The sequence below is a fragment of the Meleagris gallopavo genome, chromosome 14 (assembly GCF_000146605.3).
Source record: "Meleagris gallopavo isolate NT-WF06-2002-E0010 breed Aviagen turkey brand Nicholas breeding stock chromosome 14, Turkey_5.1, whole genome shotgun sequence".
Taxonomy (NCBI): Eukaryota; Metazoa; Chordata; class Aves; order Galliformes; family Phasianidae; genus Meleagris; species Meleagris gallopavo.
Genome location: NC_015024.2, coordinates 3,134,250 through 3,148,657, shown reverse-complemented (window position 1 = coordinate 3,148,657; position 14,408 = coordinate 3,134,250). Strand labels below are relative to the sequence as shown.

The window sequence follows — 14,408 nt, the reverse complement described above, 5'->3', positions numbered from 1 at the left end:
TTTTAATTGTTTTCCAAGAAATACAGTAGAAAAGAACAAAGTAACAGCAAGCCTGACAAGGTAAGAAGATAAATATAAATGTATTTTCAAGTTCAGTGCAACATGAAAGCATGGAGAATGACCACCCAAAAAAAAAAAAAAAGAAAAGAAAGAAGCTTATATATAGCATCATACTGCAATGAGAAAAACCTTGAGTTGTTCACAAGAATGTGTGTTTTGTTTTTTTTTAAAACTTTGAATGCTTAAATATTACTTAGTTTAAGTTGAACTTGTACATAACTTCTTGAAAAAACTCCTTGCTTTTTAATCCCAATTTTGAATCAATTCCATTACTCAAACAACTACTGAAATAAAATGGATCTTTAAGAGCTTTGTTACACTTGTCATTGCATTTTCTAAAATAGAGATGTCTTTAAGGTAGAGTGCTGGTATTTAAACCTAAAAAAGAAGCCCTCAGGAGAGTCACGCTGTGATAGGGAAGAAATTATTTATAGGGGAATCTGTGTTTCTGAGAAGTTACAGAATGGCTTAGTTTGGAAGGGCCCTTACAGCCCACCCAGTTCCAACCCCTGCCATGGGCTGTCTCCCCCCATCAGATCAGGCAGCCCAGGGCCCCCTCCAGCCCATCCTTGGGCACTCACAGCTCTGTGGGCAAACACCCAGCTCTTTTCTAACTGTGATTTATGGAGTTAGGAAACTAGCTAGAAAAGCAGTAAGGAACAGTACACATTTCACAAGAGATTCAAGTTAGCCTGGAAACACCCTTTTCATTAGCTTCCACTTTCCCTAAAAACTCAGAGCAGATCTCTAGCTTCTAGCTGCCATCATCTTCCTACAAATACTATTTCCGTCCCAATTCCATACCAATCCAAGATCTCAGGTACACACATACTTTCCACTCTCCCTAAGAATGTTTTCCTTCCTACAAGGAGCATGAAAACTTGGATAGGCTCAATTTTTTGTGGTAACACATGAAACTCAACGCACACCACCATCACTTGGTAAGAAGGTGGCTCACAGGAAGAACTCACGTTTCTAGCAGACAGACAAAACTCAGTCCTTTGTAGTTTGAGGATTCTTTTCCTTTAATGAGTTATTTTTAGATGACCTCATCTAAGTTTTATTACCAAAATAACAAGCTTGATTTACTGTAGCAAGATAATCACATTTAACTTCTTGGTGAGAGTGAACACGCCAGTCTACGACAGGGAACACAAGAGAGGATTGATGCAGAAGAGGATTGTCCTGTATCCTTAACCCCAGCTTTATCTATCACCTCGTTAATGCCTTCTTTCCTCAGACCTAAGTACACCTGTGGAAGGCTTCTAAAAATTCTTCTGAGGGCAACTTCAGATCATTGGAATTGGGGGGGGCCCCACTCGTTTGCTCATAAATAGTGACTACAATGACAAAAGCCACCTCCCTTCCAATGCTAAGGAATCCAGGGCCTTTAAAGATCCCCAAACTTGATTAGATCATGATTTCATCAACAAGGTGGTAAGCTTGCTGAATCTGACTACTTCAGAGGCAATTTAAACAGTCTACATACAATATTAAGAGTTACGAGATGATCAAAAAGACAACATATGCAGAAGAAAAAAAAAAAAGCAAGGATCTTTTTAAAGCTAAGTGGTATCCTAGCAAATTCTGCCCTGCTTTACAGATTTCTCAGTATGATTACAAATAAATCCTCTCCATGCAACAATGTAAGGAAAAGATTGTTCCCTCACACCCATGTACTGCTCAAAAATATTTTTAGCTGATTTAATCACTGGGAACTTTGGCTTGGTTGTTCTTTTTTGCAGCTTCCCCAAATGCTATTTCACTTCCTCTTCACTGCCATCTTTTAGCTACTGTTATAGTACTATCAATTGTCCCAAGCACTTTAGAAGTTATAGCCAGAAGCTGCAGCACCAAATTGACAGGATTAGCTGTGACAGAAGTGCCTCCCTACCTTTCAAAATCTCAGCGTAGCAAAATCTGTGTTAACACCCACCGAAACTGCATTTGATATATTACACAGTACCCAGTTTTACCCATACATCTCAAGTAGAACGTGGAAGTCTGTGGATGGAATGGCTCATTCTCTGATCAAAAATTCAACTCACCCCACCAAACACACGCATACCTGCCATCTCAGCTTTGAAGAACTGAATGAGCGATTGGGTGAAAGAAAGAATCCATTTATCCATGATGTTATTGCTCTCCTTAACTGTGTTCTCATTGTAAAGGAATTCTCTTCCCTCATCCTATCATCAACATAAAAACACATTTTCAAGTCATAAGGATTTATATTCAAATCTTTGTATCAAACCACCTGTCAGTCCCAACTACCTTGTCACCTTTGCTGTGTTACACCATTTCCTAAGAGAGAAAATTAAATTCCAGAAAGATATAACAACAGAAATAACCAAAGAAAACTTGGACTTCCACTGCTCCTGATCTCACCACTCAACACTCCCAGCTGCAAAGGAGCCTTGTTATTTGCATCTGTTTAGCAGACAAAATGTAGCACAGCACACAACAGCATGCAGCAGTTCCTTCCCTGCTTGCAGTGTAAATCACAGCTCCCAGACTCAGAGTAGGTCTCTTGAATTTACATCACTCTTATCTAGAGCTCTGAAATGTTTACAAGAAATATAATGACCAAGATGAATTGTACTTGGGGGAATGACATTTAAAAGATATAATTTTTAAGATCACATCACAATTTCAGCAGGGTGAAAAACAGAAGAAAGTAACAATCCCCAGTAAGAAAAGCAAACAACGCGGGTAGAATTTTAGGCATCCCAACAGTGTGCTCTGTTGTTTACCAGAACAGCAATGTTTGCACCCATCCAAGAAATTTTATAACACTTCACAGATTCTGCAGGATACTGTAAGCAAGGCCATAAGAAAGAACAGTGCCAAGTGCATGAACCGTCTCACCTCCAGGCATATGTTATAGCCAGCTAAAAACGAGGCAGGGAGGTCTGTTGGTTTTAATTTGTAGTTGCTGTTGGGTTTTAGAAATCTTTGAACTTTGCCTTCCCTCAGAATCCAGGTAAAAATTCTGCTTGGATTATTTAGCCCAATAATTATGCATCCACTTACGCAGCGTAAAGGAAAAGATTCTTAGAATAAAAATATATCTGTGCACCCAGAAATGCAGCAATCCCAGAGCTAAGTCAGCAATCGTTAAACCAACTTCAATTATGGAGGTAATTACAGTAAGCAGAAATCTATTATTAGACTTCACCCAGGACAATGAAATTGTAGTTTCTTACAGGAGGTAGAATAAAATGAAAAAAGTTGTTAAAACCTGAGCATTAAATCCAATTTAAGCAGTATCAGCTCCAATAGCTCATTATTTTGCCTAATTTGATGCAAAGAAACTGTTTCATTGCCTATAAATACAACGTATATCTGTTGAATCACCAAAGCTATTTGCTTAAGCACCTGGACTTTCCACTGGGGTCTTCCATCCTCTAGTTGCAAGATTTAATGGGATCATAGCAAAACACAGCAAAGCACACATTAGATAATTCAAAGGTTAAACAAAAGCTGAAATCTATTTGTGGGCAATGCACAAGGTTGTCTGATAAATGCTGTCTAGGGATCTTGAGAAAAGATTCATTAAATATTAGGCTCTGAAGCTACCAGACTTTCTTCCCAAAAGGGGCTGTTAAAAAGATAAAGTCATTTATTTAAGTCAGCCATTTACTGTATTATTTATTGAAGTCAGCTGCCTTTATGGCTTCAAATGGCAGCTCTCCAAAGTGATTAAACTGCCACTGTAATCTCGTGTGTACTGCAAGGTTGGGACTTTTTTCCCCACTCCCATGCAAGTCTGCACAAGCAAGCTGGAAACTTTATCACTAATTTTAGCTGAAAAAAAATAAAAATGGTTTCAACAAAACCTATACAACATACATGCAAGGTCTTCAATTTAGAAGAAATATTACTACAGGAAATACTCATCTTGCTTTCATTTAGAGGCATAGAAACTATGCTTCTATCCAGCATTTTTACTTCAAATTTAATCTACAAGTCCAAAGCATTATTGCAAATGATTTACCTTTCTTTCCATTTCTTTTGTTAAGTTACATTTAATTTTTAAAAATAATTAACTGTCACATCACAGAAGGCAAACATATTGCTGTGGCTTATGTACTGTATCAAGTATTCCCAAGTTAAATACTTTTATGCGGATTCATAATTAAAGTTACAGTACATGAGTTCGTTCAAGAAATTGTCACAGCAGCTGCTGCTGAAAATGCCTTTCCTTTCATTACTTATTTGAAACTCTATTTGTTTTAAACCTGTGCGCTATTAAGCAATGTTCTCAGAGCAGAGGAACTCGCAGTGTGAGTGCAGGCAATCTGAACTATCTTGGAAGTCAGCCTTGCTTTGAGTAAGAGGCTCAGGACCAGGCAATCTATAAAGAGCTCTCTGCAAACCTAAATCTCTCTGATGCTGCTCCACAGTAAGAGGGGAAGGTGCACAAAACCCTTCTAGTTGGCATTACCATGCTTGAGATATCCATACCTTATGTTGCAGGATGTGAACGTTCTGAACTAGAAAGCGATATGCATTGTACCAGGGCAGGAAGACATCCTTCAGTACGTCCCTTACTCCTTCCTCCTTAAATCTCAAGTTTTCTGCTCTTACCACTGGAGAATTGATAAGATATAACCTGAAAACGAGAACATTTAAATGCTTAAGACTGCATACAGTAACAAAAATGTGTAAGCATACAGTGAATTCTAAGAGCTGCACAGCAAGAGAAAGATACTCAAATAAGTAGCCTCTTACTAAGAGCCCTGAAAAGGACAATTCTGTAACCAAGTTAAATTCTGAACATAAGGCAATTTACTTCCTAGTACCACAGGATTACTTTTATAATGCTGCATACTGATTTTGAATCAGAATTTAAATTTTACTTTATATTCTAGAAGTTAATTGGAGTGCCAACAGGTAGTCTGAAGCTATCACAGTATCAAAACAAGCAGTGAATATAAAAGATTAAGTGTTCATCTTTAGAAGACCACCTGATATTTTATTCCCTTGACAACGACAGTGCTTTTTACTCCACCTAGATAATTTTGCTAGTTAGAAAAACCTTCAGGTCCAATGCAAACAGAGGACTAAGGAGCAAGGCAGAACAGACAAATCAGTAAAACAGCAGAAATTAATGTCACCAAGAAAACTAGCCCAAAAAGAGGAACAAGGATTTGCCTCTTGCAAGTACAAACGTGCCTAAGCTCCAGAAGTAGCTCTGAAAGAGCAAAGCAGAGGATTCAGATGAACCTGGCTCTTCCACAAGCAGCCTCTGTCAGAACCAGAGTGCCTTCAGCCAAGGATGCATGAAATCTGCTCTGCCCAGCAAGATCCTCCTAGCATCAGTGTCTCTTAAGCCAGCAGCTCCCCAGCACACATCCCTGGCTTCCTTACTGAGTTTGCAAAAAAAAAATAATAATAATAATAACCCAAAAAAACAAAACCAAACCTCACAACACCTTCACAGATCACCCATTTTATTCCCGAGACAAATTGGTGTCTATCAAGTTAACTGAAGAAAAAAACAGATCTTACTCAGGTATCATAAAACTTAAATAAGAACTTGATTTAAATATATTTCATTTAACTTTCCAAGTTCAAAATAAATAAAACACTTTTAGGAGACATAAAAATGAATTTATTAACTCATTTCCTTATGTTTTCTCAACATTAAAAATCATGATTCTAAACTAATCCATCTTCACAGACACTTCTTTTAGGAGGTTTTAAAACTTAATGTGGTCTGACACAGCGCATTCAAGAATATCAGACCATAAACTCCTCCAGAGACGGCTCCCTGCATGAAAATAAGTACACAAAAAGAGAGCTGTCTGAGCAAACAGACAATAATGCAGGAAGATCAGCAGAATAGAAATGGGCATTTTCAGAAACATATTCCAAAAAAAAAAAAGTATTTTTAAACATGATAGCTGAAGTCAGATTATGGATTGACAGAAGCAGAGAACAATTAGACACGATAATGAACTAGAGATGAACCAGTCAGTCCTCATGTGAAATCAGAATTTATAAACATGCATTTAACCAAACCTCCTATGGCCATTTGTATACGTGCTTATCATTTGTTTGTTTGATAACTCAAACATAACTTCGGTCCTAATCTGAGAGCTACTCTGGCACTCAGGCAGAATCCATTTCCAGGCTGGCTGGCAGTTAAGGAATCTAGGAACAAAGAGCACTACAAACTGCCTCCACTGTTTACCATCACAGGAGGAAGCAACATAAAACTAATCCCAACTCTGAAGTATCCATTAAAAGCTGAACTCACCTCAGCAGCACTCTGTAGAACCTGACTTTGAGAAGTCACATTATCTCTTACAACAAGAAAGTAAAGGCAAAGTAGCTGACCAAGGCTACAGGCTTTTGTTTGCTTTGGTTTTCAATACAGCAGACCTACACTGCCTTACAACAGGTGAATGCTAGGAGACTGCTGCCTTGTGATATCGTTCCTGCAAAGATACTCACACCAACTTCTACATGGGAAAGAGAAACGTGACACCTGATGACGGAGGACTTGTAACAGTTTGGTTAGACCTAGTGATACCAGGCATTGAGCACAAAGCAAAACCTTCTTCAAGGAGCAAGACAGAATAATGCAGGAGAGGTAACGCAGTAATCTTCTTTTCATCTCTCTAAAGCAGCAGCCTATGGTGTTTGTTCTGCATCTTAACAACAGCAATGCCTGCCTCAAAACACAGGAAAGTAAAGGGACAGGAAGGACTATGGCAAGAAAATTTTCTTTCCAACATAATTAACACCTATCCAACTCTGGAAGTATGTAAATAAGTTTTTGGCAATTCTTACAGATTTCACATAGCACTCCAGCTTCAGGAAACATAAAATTGGACTGTTACTGAGCCACCAAGCTATTTATTCTATTTACCCATTCCCATACCATACCCATATTCACTTAAGTAGCCTACATGAATATTTTCTGTTGATCTGTTTATTAAGTTACTGCTAGAAATAGTTGAGAACTATAGTTAAAGTCTACAAATATTCTTTATTTATATGCATGTGTGCATATACACACACGTTATGCAAAAGCTAAAGGAACTCTGCAGGGAAAGCAGTGCCAAGGAAAAACTCAATTGTAGCTTTTTCTATAAACAGAACACATCAAGCGCTTCAGTGAATAAGCACAGACAACTGAATCACAGAACTCCTTCCATAAATGAGCCTGGTCTGCAATGCTTTTTACTCTCTATGTGGGTGTAGGTATAAATAAATGTGACATTAAAGAATGAGTATACAGGCAGAAAAATGAATTAGCTTTCCAGAAAACAAAAACATGAATAATGGAAGCGTAACTTCTGGTGTTTCAGATTTAAAGCCAAAAAAGGCAGATTGCTTCAGCTGAAACACCACTTGTGATTTAAAATCTCTGCTATGAATAACTCAAAGTCTTTTCACTCATTGTTTCAGCTACGGATTTGCTGACATTCTGCTAAACAGACCTTGACTATTTTTAAAGAACAATTCGATCGAATTTGAGAAATCTATCCAACACTCCATTGTTAGCATATACACAAAGATCATTTACAAGGTTTTTAAAATGCTAAAGCTTGAAAAAATAAACAGCTTTGCATCCATTTTGTTTTTAAATCATCTAGAATACAGCAATAAGTGTCCTACACAAATAAAAACCCCCAGCACACAAAGCTTTTATTCGGACCAATCCTTGTTACATACAATTGTAGCATATAATGAAACGTGTGACAGCCTGTTTTTCTTATATATAAATAGGATTACATGGCTCCTGAGAAATGCATAAGTAGTATACTCAGTTATTAACACGTCCTTATTGCACCTTTATCTCAAGGTACCACTTCACACAACTAGTTAGAGTATCTAAAGTACCAGGCAACTGTGTAATTACATTTAAAGTTTGTATAATTTTAATGAAACACTTCAGCTGTGTGCTTAATCTCTGATAGGACAATTTATGTACACACAGAAAGCTGCTCCACTTCTGCTCTTCTAGTTTCACTACTACAAGTATATACTGTATACTTCTACCAACAGAAAAGAAAAAACTCTCTCCTCCTTAGAAAATGATAATATAAGCAGCAAACAAATCTGGGTACTATGCAGCAAGTGTTCCATAAGTATTTAGCAAAAAACTGATAGGACTGATTCATACAGATACAATTCAGCTCTCACTAGGTAAATTCAAATGATTAGCTGCAGTAGTAGACAAGCCAGCCTGAGTAGTATTGTCCTATACAAACAACTGGAGACATTTTCAGACGATAAGTCTTCATTCAGCACACCTTCAGCCTGCACCAGCCTGGAAGGAAGATATAAAAGAGCAGGCACTAACTACTGCCAAGTTCTTTAGGTCACCTGCTCAGCTTGTTGGTTTTGGAAAGCAGCGGACACGTATGGCAGCCAACATCTTCTTACTTCTAGTAGTCAAACACCTATCAGCAGCCCTACTGGTACATGTATACTATAAACAGTAAACTAAAACAGATTTTACACTAATTTAAAAAAAATCCTACCTTAGTGCATCAGCTCCATAACTATTTACAATAGCCATTGGATCGGGATAATTCTTCTTCCTTTTGCTCATTTTTTGGCCATCACTGGAAAACATCAGAATGCAGAAATAAGTTCAGAATTCACATAATAAATAGGCAAGTAAAGAATTCCTTCAAATCCAGCTTGCTTTTTTTCCTGTCCTATTACATCCTTGTTAACAAAGACATAGTAATACTTCACTGTGACTGTTGAACCCATGTGAGCATCAGAAGAAATATCTAGAGGACCCCAAGTTACACATTCAACTAGTAAATCCATCTTCCCTGGAGAAACTGGGGGAAGCACACTTGTTTTGAGTCACTCTCTCCTACCCACTGGCAAAACAAGATGTAATTTTAAATAAATATTACATTTGAGTCCCTTTTCTTTTACTTGTCACTCTCTAGGAAAGACAAATCCTACTGGGAAGCAGCAAGTGCAATACTGGGATGTATAAAACTCACGCTCTTGTCTTCCTTCATGTCAGGTTTAATTTACAATTAAAAAAAATTAAATTCTTTGAACACAAATCAGTTTGGGAAAGAACTTGTATACCAACCTGGCAAGAACTAGGCCATTTACAATTACATTCTTGAAAGGAGGTCCTCCAAAAAGAGCAGTGGACAGCACCAGCAAAGTGTAGAACCTGAAATGAGACAACATAAACGTGACTTTCCAAATATGCTCAGCTAACATTTGCTGAAACACTATTCATTACAACTGAAATTCTCATCACACTGCTATGTACCTTAACAAACTTGAAAATTACATATGTGGAGAAGAAGAATCAGAATAAGAGATTATTGTAAATAGATCTCTTCAATAGACCTTATTTTTCTTTGTAACATATTGTAGGACATTGTGCTGTTTGCCCAGGTGTGATTTACTATTCCAAGAGGACTGAAAAATTATAAAATCAAGGAACAGCAAAGGTGCAAAGGGAAGAACTGCAGTATTTTCTCCTTTAATACAGAAAAGAGTTCTGTTCCTCAACAAGCTTCTCATGTGCTCACTGTAAGCCTCTGGACCCAGGGTCAAATGGGAACAAACACAGCACGCTACTATTTTTCAGCCTAGCAAACAAGAGAACAGATAGAGCTAGGACCATTAAATAACTTTGGTAAAGAGCACGGGTTCCTTATCCAATAGCCCTTGCTGGTTAATTCAGTCAGTGCCACATGTTCCACACAGCAAAGGGCAATAGAGCAACGTGATCTCCCCTCATCACACCCCACAGATGTGTGTACAGCTATTCTTATCAACTGCCCAGGGACAGTTGAGAATTCAGTGCTGGAACAAGCACACACGTCTAGTGTTGAGTGTGTCAGTATTTGATTATGTCTAAGAAATTAAATGGAGGTGCATGGTGTCAACGATGCAATCATACCAAACTCAGAGACAAAACGCTGACAAAAGAAGATGGCTACAAACTGCTGTAGGTGGTGGCAACTTTTATGAAAGTAACAGGAGGGTGGGCCACAGCTGTCACAATTGAAACTGAGAATCACTGATGACTGCTTAGCAACCTTAAACCAGCGTATGATTACATCAAAACAATTGATTTAGAATAAGACACAAAGTTATACCTTGGAACTAAGCATTTTCAAGATTTTGTAGAGAAACACTGAAATGGAAGAAGTTGGTCTGCACATTCCAAAATAGTTTTGTCAAAAACACTGCATGTAATTGGAAAAGCTGACATCTGTGGGTCTGCAGCTCTGCAGAGGTTGCTGGGTGCATTACTGCACACATGGCTTACATGACAGCTCAGATGCTTGTCCCTCAGGCTTTTAACTTTCAAAATTACCACTATTCACACTGCAGGATACAAATTCTCTCTGTTAAACTGCACTGTAATTGCATGACATTCAACTAACACTTCTCCACCTGCACACAAAAGCACCATCTCCTTTCATTTTTAGCCTTCTGACGAAAGCCCCTGAACACAAATACCAAAGCGTTTAGGCTGACGATCAATAATACTTCCCAGCCCATGAAGCTGACAGTTCATTACAACCTTAGCAATGCTTCATTATCTAGAAGTACTTCACTGCCCAACTCCCATCAATTTCTGCAAAATAGGCACAAATTCTCATCATTACAGCAGGTGTACTTTCAATTAAAAAGAACAAAGTAGAACCAATAGAAGAGACTTCGACACTGCTTGCCTTCAGAAATATGCACAGATGCACCATGGGCACCAAGAGAATATGTATCCAAGTTTTGGTCAATTTTATGTTATTTACATGGTTAAATCTGATGCTACCCTCAGCAATGAGGTACCCTGGTTAACAACTGCAAGAATGACCTTGAGAACTTGCGATCCACATGCTTACATGCCACTCTTATGTCTCTTCTCATTCTCTCAGATCATCTCTGTTTCTGAAGAATTTCAGAAAACTCATTCCAAACACTGTTAAGGATTACCTCTCTGCACACACACCTTATGTTTGAAATCTCTTGGCCACAGCAACACTCAATTCCGACAGCTTCTTAGACTTCTCTGCTGCTTCATTCACCACACCTCAGTCTCGTTCTTAGGTTTGTGCAGATATACAGTCATCAGCCAAAATAATATAAAAAATGAACAGCACAAAGACAGAGGTCCATTTCACAATCCCATATCTCACACCAACCACCTTCAACTGTGAATACCCTGTAGGCCACCATTCTCACTGTAACTACGAATCATCATCTTCCTACACGCACACACACACAAAAATAAGTTAGAGACAGAGCCTTTCCTCTTAGAAAGCCTTCCTTCCTCTGTCCAGGCTGAGTCTTTCAACCCAGTCACTCAACGATTTTTCCCCTCTGGCCTTCACAAATGTAATTTATTTCCTTCTCATACTCATCAGAAAGTCATGGTAAATATTCTCCTGGCTCATCACCTCGATCACATTCACTTCCCATCTCCAATGACATTCTCCCCATCTCTGTTATGTTAAACAGAAACCACCAGTCCTCCACTCCTGAGCACTTTCCCATGAGACAGCTCTTACCTCAAGTCAGTTGCAGACCCTGATCTAACACAAACCCAATCTCCATTTTACATTTTATCACTTCATACAGAATGTTTCAAATAAAAACCACATACTGTATTCTTAATGCTTCAGACTTACTATATTGCTGTTCACTGTACCCTGTTCTGGCACTGTCATACTAGAGAAAGACACACATGCCTTCTGTCTAAGCCACCCTAATTTTTTCCAAGACTTACAAATACACAAGAAAAAGAAAACCGAAGGCACACTAAAATGATTAAGGGGAATCATTCTCAAAAAGAGCCTGAGAGAGCTTTACCTTCTACAAAGATATAAGACAAAGCAAAAAGCCCGTCACCTCACATCCTAATTCCTCCTTTCTTTCACAAAAGGAAGGTGCTCTTCTGCCAGTCACCGAAGGCTAGCTGTTACCAAAGCACCAGCTAACAGACAAAAACACTGAAGGGAAAGTATGAGCATCATGCATCTAGGTAAGAGTTTAAATATTCTAAACAACAGGTATTCTGTCTGTGAGACAGGTATTCTGGAAATTTACAGCAACTTTTATGCTGCAAAAACCATAAAGCAATCTACTGCAGGATGCAGTGTGAAAGCCCTCTTTTGCACATTGCCTACAGTACTCAAGCTGAAGCACAGTGGGTTACATCCACAAGCACAGTCCTGACTGGTGTTATCATCAGTTTGGACTTTCCAGAGCCAACTTTTAGCTGAATTGGTGAGGTGATTTGGTTAAACAAACCTATTAAGAGAGGGAAAGAAACAGGGCTGCTTTCAGCAGCAACATGCAGGTTGGTGAGCATCAGCAAACTGAAATCCATGTGTTACACTGAGTATTTAAAGGAGAAAACTTTATAAAGTAGCAAAGTGATTCTTCAGCACATCCGGATGTTGCAGTGGCCTCAGCTTTTATCTTCATATCATACTATAAAGAGGGAAACTTCTGTAAAAGTCACCAGTGCTTTCTTTAATGACTCTGAGAGCTTCACTGGAAGCTCATCTTCTCTTCTGTCATGTCTCCCATACGCACTTCAAAGGACAGCACTGCTGCAGTACATGTCACATGTACCATTCCACTCTTACATCCCCATTTCAAATAAGGAGAGAATTCACCCTGAAATGCAACATTTAGCATTGCTTCTGTATTTTTCACCAGAATTTCTAGCTGAGTAGATCTTTTATCCACATAAAAATCCCGATCTATTTTTTATTCTGTTGAGCTTTTATAATTCAGTAGCTCCCTTGTTTCTTGTAAGAATGCTTATATGCTTCCTTACTCAAGCCTACAAAGTTTGAGACTCTTGCTCTCAACTTTAAATATGTAAAAGCTGACATTTTACTGCTTTGTTTGGGTTGATTTGCTTTTTTTTTGTTGTTCGTTTTAATGAGGTAAGCATGCTCCAGAGGAATTTAACATTAGTAACTCAAGTTACTGGATGGAAACAGAGATTCCAATTGTACACAGACAAATGTATAAACCGTTAAAAAATCTCAACAATCTGACACTTATTGGAGCCAATCTCATTAGCTTCAAAAATAGAATAATCACTTATGAATGCCTAAACTGTACATATGCAAGCATGCATGTATGCATGAGAACATAACCCAGAGAAAATCTGGGATTAGAGAAATATTTTCCAACGACCAAAAGCATTTATCCAGAGATGAATCAGTAAGCAGCATCACCCAGACCTTAAAAACAGATCTACAGTTAGAAAATTTTATTTTTGTGAACTATAGTAAGAGCTTAACACCATAAGGTTTCAATTAAATTTGGCTTTTTCCCCTTCTTAAACTTCAATCTCTAATTTAATTTAGGGGGCAAAAACTAATAGCCTGCACGTGGGCTTGAAATCCACAAAACTCTGACTTCTATTTCTACCAACGTTCAATTCCCAGTAAATAAATCAAATTCTATAAAAACCTCAGTTGCTGAGTTTCTTCTTGATCATGCCAAAGATCTGCCCTACGCGACATTTTTTACAAGAGCCAACCAAGATTTCTTGCTAGCATGTCATCTTTCAGCAAAATTTTCAGCATCAAGCTTCAGAATATCTTGTATTCTACTAAGAAAAAACATCATAACTTAGCTATGCAACATTAAAAGATCATCCAAATACAATAATTTGCCAGACAATGCTGAAAAAATTACGGCACAGACTTACCATCCTCGGGTTTGGTCAATGCCTTCAGCAATGAAGTCAGCAGGAAAAGCATCTTCAAGTTCTTTTTTGTTTTCAAATGGATAATGCACTTGTGCATAAGGCATGCTTCCACTCTCAAACCAGCAATCAAAAACTTCAGGGACCCGGTGCAAAACGCCTTTGCCGCAGCGTGAAGGGATGGTTAGGTGATCAATACTGTGGGAAAGAAAAAGACTGGGGAGGTCTAAACAATAACAGGAATTGGCACAAAAAGTTAACATTATGGTTGTATGTTAGATGCAATAGGAGATTTTAGTTTTAGTGCTTCTTCCACAGGCAAGCATTTCCTTTGACATCTTCTGTAACTTAAAGATATTTAAGAGATTTTGTAGTAACAGAATCTAGGACAGAAGAAAGAATCACAGAGTGGCTTAGGATGGAGAAGACCTTAAAGATCATTTAGTTACAACCCCCTGCCACAGACAGGATGCCAACCACTGCATCAGGTTGCCCAAGGCCCCATTCAGCCTGACCAGGAATGCCTCCAGAGATGGGGCATCCACAGCATCTCTAGGCAGCCTGCTACAGTGCCTCACCACTCTGAGTAAAAAATTTCTTCTAAACACCTAATCTAAATCTCCTCTGTGGAAGCCATTTCAAATAACCATTCAACTACTTTTAA

The 14,408-nt window shown here is 38.3% G+C and overlaps 1 protein-coding gene across 2 annotated transcripts in view; it reads right to left on the bottom strand.

Moving 5' to 3' along the window:
- Window positions 1-14,408, bottom strand: part of IARS1 (isoleucyl-tRNA synthetase 1) — a 96,406-nt gene that overhangs the window by 32,617 nt on the left and 49,381 nt on the right. For both annotated transcript variants that reach the window (XM_019620004.2, XM_010718400.3), the window contains exons 17-21: window positions 13,748-13,942; window positions 9,140-9,226; window positions 8,562-8,645; window positions 4,528-4,675; window positions 2,129-2,249 (exon numbers count right to left, since the gene is read on the bottom strand). In XM_019620004.2, coding sequence (XP_019475549.1) covers window positions 2,129-2,249; window positions 4,528-4,675; window positions 8,562-8,645; window positions 9,140-9,226; window positions 13,748-13,942 — 635 coding nt within the window. The remainder of the gene's footprint in view (window positions 1-2,128; window positions 2,250-4,527; window positions 4,676-8,561; window positions 8,646-9,139; window positions 9,227-13,747; window positions 13,943-14,408) is intronic.